At 45.2% G+C, this 6,000-nt stretch overlaps 1 protein-coding gene across 3 annotated transcripts in view; it reads right to left on the bottom strand.

The window, feature by feature from the left end:
• Window positions 1–249: 249 nt before the first annotated feature.
• The window catches only part of znf804b (zinc finger protein 804B), a 67,734-nt gene continuing 61,983 nt past the window's right edge, over window positions 250–6,000 (bottom strand). For 2 of the 3 annotated variants that reach the window (XM_008432595.2, XM_017309726.1), the window contains one exon: window positions 250–4,920. In XM_008432595.2, coding sequence (XP_008430817.2) covers window positions 1,092–4,920 — 3,829 coding nt within the window. In that variant the 3' untranslated portion in view covers window positions 250–1,091. The remainder of the gene's footprint in view (window positions 4,921–6,000) is intronic. The other variant, XM_017309727.1, reaches the window with a different exon arrangement.

Below are 6,000 nucleotides of genomic sequence, written 5' to 3'. Positions count from 1 at the left end.
CCAAATTGGGCATATTCAGGCTTTAGCGGGAACACCAACACCGCCTTATCTGATGGTACGCGCGCGCCCCACCTTCCAACCCCCCTCCCCCCGGGCCACAGCAAAATTTTCCAAGTCTTGACCTGTCTGCAGTAATAAAAAGGGTGGGGACCACTGTGTTATAAGACTGTTGGGACTTCTGTGTCAGAGGGCAAACATGACATAGATGTTCTTGCAAAACATGACATGATCAACAAGAGTCAGACAGAATTTGGAAAAGCATGAAAGTTCCTTTATTGTCACTCACACTTTAATATAACATCAGCTTCATGAACTGTTAAATGCAGTGTGACAAAAAGAAAACGCCATGTCTCAGATTTTAAGTTGTAAAAGGACATCTATTAACAAATGCATTAAGTGGGGATTAATTAGTGTATAAACATATTTTATTTTAATGATTTCAAATATATAAATCTGTGTCCTTCATGATGTAAATTTGTCTTTGGACAGGATTACTCCTATCTCACAGAGAGCTCACATAAGGTTAAAATGGCCGTGCCACATCCCCCTCAGGTCCTTGGTATGTTATCTGTTTGTTGAAAGTCACAGCCTAACCCAGATAACCTGTATGAAATGGAGATAAGTGGGGAGTATTATCACTTTCTCTTGTTACCCTGTCCCTGGATTGAAGGGTACTTCAAAAGGCAGCTGGTCTGCCTGTAGCTCTGGAGGAAAAAGAGAGGATGACACAAGCCCAGCTTGTCTTTGAATAGCAGGTGTACCTTTTCCTTTTATTCTGGGCCTGAATGAGAAATGATGGTCAAAGCACAGAATCAAAGTCTGTTTTTTTCCTACTGTCAGCAGCAATAGAACAGAGGCTAACGGAGAAACAAATTTTCATTTGAAATCAGTCAATACTTGTTGGTGTATATGCACACATAGAAGTGTGTCTGTGAAGGCGTATGTGAGTAAGAGTTGGCGCTGATACGAGGAAACCAATAACAAATGCCTAATTTGAAATAAAAAAATATTTCAGACTTTTCTTTAAGCATTCCCCCTTGTCCTCTTGCTGCCAGGAGAGATTAATCACCATGACAGTAGCTCTGTGAAAATCATATTGCCTTCTGTTGAAAAGACATTGGCCATGATTGGTCTATGAAAGGCCGTGAGTTCAAGGGTTGGAGGGATACTGGGGACAGTGAAGTGAGAGGGGATGCGTGGAAAGCTGGGGCATGTGAGAGGAGGGGAATGGGATGATGGGAAAACAAGATTGAGGGAAGCAGGGAAGTGATGGGGAAAGGAGTAAAGTGAAGAGGATGAGGAAGGGAAGGAGAGCGTGGGGAAGAATGTGGGTGAAGAGAAGTGGATGTGCTGGAAGAGGAGGCTACATGGGGGTCCATAGAGAGAGCTGTGTGTTGCAAAATGATATGGTGAAGATTGGAGAGAGCAGGGGAAGGTGGAAGTGGATTGGGGTTAGGAACTCCCAGAGTCACAGGGTGTGTAAAGCTCTCCTGTGTGAGTGGGAGACTGACATGGAATGAGTGCTGAACTTGTCTTTGCAACAAATCTGGATGAATCAACTGAGGCTCCATCAGACTGTGCAGGGGGACAGGTTTGTATTGTTCTTGTGGAATAAAACAACTCTCTGTCCGTGTGCCATGTATGTAGCTTGTCTGTGTGTGAATATCTGGACTTTCTTGTATCTTTTCCAAGACTTTCTGCATGTGCTCTCTTGCTTGCTCCTGGAGGACACGATATTTGTCCATCTCTTCTGCTGAAAAGCTGATTGGTGTAGTGGTCTCTACACCTGTCTGTTTGTCGTCTGTCCTAATCTCCTGCAGACAAAGATTTTGGATACTGCTGGGATTTGACTCAGCAGTGTTCAGAGGACATATTGAACTGACACCCTCTGTTCCAAGGGCCTCGTGGATCTTGGCTTCCTTTTCTCTCTTCTTTTCCAGATTCCTCTCCAGCAGATCCTTTTTTTCCTTTGCCTTTCTTTGGATTGCAGGAAGTTTTCCAATGAGAGGTAAATTAAATGTCTTGGACCCTGCCTGTGGGAGAGTCTTACTAGGATGTAACTCTGGAGAAGCTGTGTCTGAGATGTTAGTTGCATCGGAAGCAGAGGGTAAGTGGTCTAGCTGCGAACTTGTCTCTTTTAGCAGTAAGGGATTTCTGTCACAATTGAGGTTTGACCCTTTTAGCCGTGATATCTGGGGGAATGACTGGGAAACTGACAACATGGAGGGAGTGAATGTGGGGTTGCTGTGCTTCCTTGTCTCCAGAGAGGTGTCTGCAAATATTGATGATGCTTTGCATGAGCTGACAGACAACCTATCTACAGTGATTCCTGAGCAGGTACTGCTTTTGCTCCACTCACAGCTTAGCTCTGACAAGCTGGTACTGCTACAGGGGCTGCAGGAACGTGGGCTATGGCATCTACTGCCCTGTGCACCTATTGCAATCTGGCAGCTGGAAGGATGTTGGCTTGCCCACCACTCAGGGCTTGAGAGGTGCCTTGAACTTGACCGCCTTGAGCCTGCACACCTCCATGCGCTACATGGGCTGTCTCTGTTGTCACAAATTGACTTGGTGCATGAAATGGACCTGCTTGTTTCCCTATCTTCCCAACTATCACTACTGCCAAAAGTCCACCTGTCGATGCTGCTCCTGTCCCAGTCTACATCCTCTGGCTTCTCATATCTCTTGCTCCAGCAGCTAGGACTTGGGTTAAGCCTTCTCTCATGATCCCACTCAGCTGATTTATTTTTTGGGCTCCATCCAGTCCTTAACCTGCCCTCCTGACTGCCTCCAGCAGAAGCACCTCTTGTCCACTCCCTCTGTTGGGGGTCTGAAGTCAGGCCTCTGTCTCTGCAGCCTGAGCGCCTCACTGATTTCCTGCTCTCACCATGAATGAATTCTCTGTCCCTGTGGAAGAGTTTTCTCTTTTTCATCGGGCCACTACCACAGCTGTTGTCAGGGTAACAGAAGTCAATGAAACTCCTGGGGTTGCCATGGTGACCCCTTTCCCAAAACGGTGTTGAGTTGCATCCCGGCGAGAAGGAACGAAAGGAGAAGTGGGACCGCCAGGGAAAAGTGGCTGTATCTCCTACTCGCTCTCTCTCCCCTACTGTGTCTGTGAGCCTGGTGAAGACGCTGTATGGTTCTCTCTGCTCAGTGTCCAGCTCTGACTTGAATTTACCACAGCGGCTCCTATGAGACCTCCTCTTTCTGACAGAGACAGATACTGGCTCTACCACACATCTCCCCAGGAGACAGTCGCTGCCTGCACCAGCCACCCCCCTCATCCTTTTCTTTCTTTGCCTCCTTTTCTTTGCCCATGTCTCTTCAGTGTCTACTGCTCTACAAACTGCAGAGACAACACTCCTTACTTTGCACTTTGCTAATTGCTGGTTGTTTGAGGACCTTTCTTTGTTATCCTTCTTTTTCTTTTTCTTTACCAGTTTGTGTTTCTTTGTGTTGGTCTTCTTCTTTCTGGGTGACACTTTTGGGACACCCACATGTGACTCTGGCGCTCTGGCAGACTTGTGTATTGTCTCACTCCCACATTCACACCTGGACGGGCTGATGCACATCCCTTGTGTGCCAGGGTGGGTGACAGACTCTAATTTACAGCTCAGGGTTGTGATGGCTCTCTTCCTGATCCCTCCTGCACCCTCTAATCTGCCTCCCGGAGGATTCTGTGAGTTTGTGTCAGAGCTGTCACTCTGAGTAGGGTCAAATGGATGGGGGGCTGCCCCCTCGCAATTTTCCTCACTTAGCATGCACCTTACTTTGTCTGATTCTGTTTCAGGTGATGGAAGGTTTTTGTTTTCAAGGAGCAGATGTGCTTCTGTCTCTACATTGATATGTTGCTCATTTTTTTCCTGTCTGTGTGTTCTAATCTCATGTCTTTCTTGTCCTTGCAAACAGGAATGTGCATCTGCTGTATGAACAGATGGCACAAATGGATATAATTCACCTGAAAGAACACACAACAGTTTTTGTTGCGACTCTTGCACATCTTCACTGAGTCTTTCTGCAGGTCGAAGATTTGTGCAGAGCGGCTTGCAGCTGTAGGAGATTTGTGGTTGAGACTTGGTAAATTTAAGCAAACTGACAGGCCATTTCAGTCGGGTTGAACCGTCTTTGCCTTGCACATATAGAAAATCACCTCCCTCCCTCTTTCTCAGTGTCTCTTGGTGTCTTTCTGCAACTCTGTCTTTCTGTTTGGTGTCCATGTGAGACACTGCCAGTGCAGTGCCACATACGGTCATTGAGGTCTGCGACTGTGAGTCTAATAAGTCCTGGCTGTGATTATCACTGGCTGCAGCAGAAATAGGAAAACGTTCCATCTGTTCCTCTTGTCTTGCAAGTTCTCCGGGGATTGGCTGCATGTCCCTTAGCAAGACACTGTCAGAGCTAGACTTGTCCTTTTCACTTTCATCTGCTTCCCCTAGTTCCCTGCCGATATCTTCCATTATGGCCTTTACTCTTTCCTTCATCTGTTTTCTCTTCTCTCTCTCCTCCTCCTCCAGGTCGAAAAAGACGGAGGCAGAAGGCTCTAGTCTGGGCCCTCTCCGAGAGAAACAGAAGGACACTCCGAGCCTGCCTCCCACCCGCCCTGGTGTAGGGGAAGGCAGTTGGGGGCAAAAGCTGTGGCAAGACTGTGAATGCAGTGCTGGAGAGTCTGTGTGAGATGGTGAACGGATCAGTGGAGACTCTCGTAGAGCTGTGGCTAAAGATATTTGTGAAAGAGATTGGCAAGAATCATCAGACTGATGGCTGAAAGTCCTGGAGTCTGTAGTAGTGATTTGCTGGAGTTGGTCACAGGCTTTAGAACTGTCCTCTGAGCTGCAGCTTCTTTGGTCCACATCTTTTTCTTGCATCTGACTAACAGCTTTTACTGCACGCCTTAGCTCATAAGTTCTTCTTGGAACTCTGCAACAAGATAAAAAACAGAAAAAGATGTTATTTACAGCTTCATTTATTATCAACAATAATGACTTAACAGTTGCTTAAAATCTAATCTAAGAGCCTCTTCAATTAAATTAAATCTACTTGATGTTCACGGCTCCTATTCCCGATTCCTGATGCGTATTAAGTTAGAGGGGCAGTATTACGCATTTTCCAGGCACATAGTGCCATTTTATAGCACAATCAAGTAACGATGTTGCATTCACTTGTTGTAAAAAGGCTGTATATATCAAACATACCTCAAAAGAAATTTGACTTTGCAATTTAAAGCCTTGAATTTGGGCCTCTGTCTCTTTAAGAAGCTTCTGCTCTTATTTTGTCCATTAAGCCATTTACAACGTCATTAGGAGCGTTGCACTTTGAAGTAGTTCTCATGATAAACTCAGCAGATGCACAAGTGTTTGCTTATTGCTGCTGCCACTAGTCTGAAGGAGGTGAGTGGCGGGGTTGCTGGGTAGGGGTGCTCGGTGAGGCTGAAGCTCGACTTGGAGACTACAGCCTAGAGTAAGAGCTGTGTGGAAAAGGAGTGCTCAGTGAGAGCAAGCACCCCCTGAATGGCTGCCATAGGAGATTCAATCATTTCTCAAGCAAATATAAAATAATGAAAGCAACACTCCAGGTATTTTTTTTCATGCGAGAATAACATTATAACATGATGTAATGCTCAAAAAAGTCAATTTTACAAAATACCCCCCCATTTAAAAACAAAGTTCCCCCTTACCCATCTTTGACAGTATACGAAATGTTTTTCGTATAACATTTAAGTAAAAATTTTGCAGCAGAAAAGCAGTGGGATACAGACGCCTGGGAGCTGAGGTCTCAGAAAAAAACTTTCACTGCAATCTTAGAAATAATTCTAAGAATTATTCTTTCTAAGAAACTATTTAAGGTATTTTTGTTTGTCACTGACTTGGGCAGATGGATAATACCCTTAATGCTTCATAGGCACAAACTTGTTAAAATAAAATGGAATTAAATGACAGCAGAGAACCATTTTAAGTCAGAAGTTTGGAATGATAAAATCTCTGGAAGAATGGTGCAGTC

Source organism: Poecilia reticulata, linkage group LG16 (genome assembly GCF_000633615.1).
Source record: "Poecilia reticulata strain Guanapo linkage group LG16, Guppy_female_1.0+MT, whole genome shotgun sequence".
In the NCBI taxonomy this organism is placed as follows: domain Eukaryota; kingdom Metazoa; phylum Chordata; class Actinopteri; order Cyprinodontiformes; family Poeciliidae; genus Poecilia; species Poecilia reticulata.
Note: the sequence above shows the minus strand (reverse complement) of the source record. Positions and strands in the feature narration are given on the sequence as shown.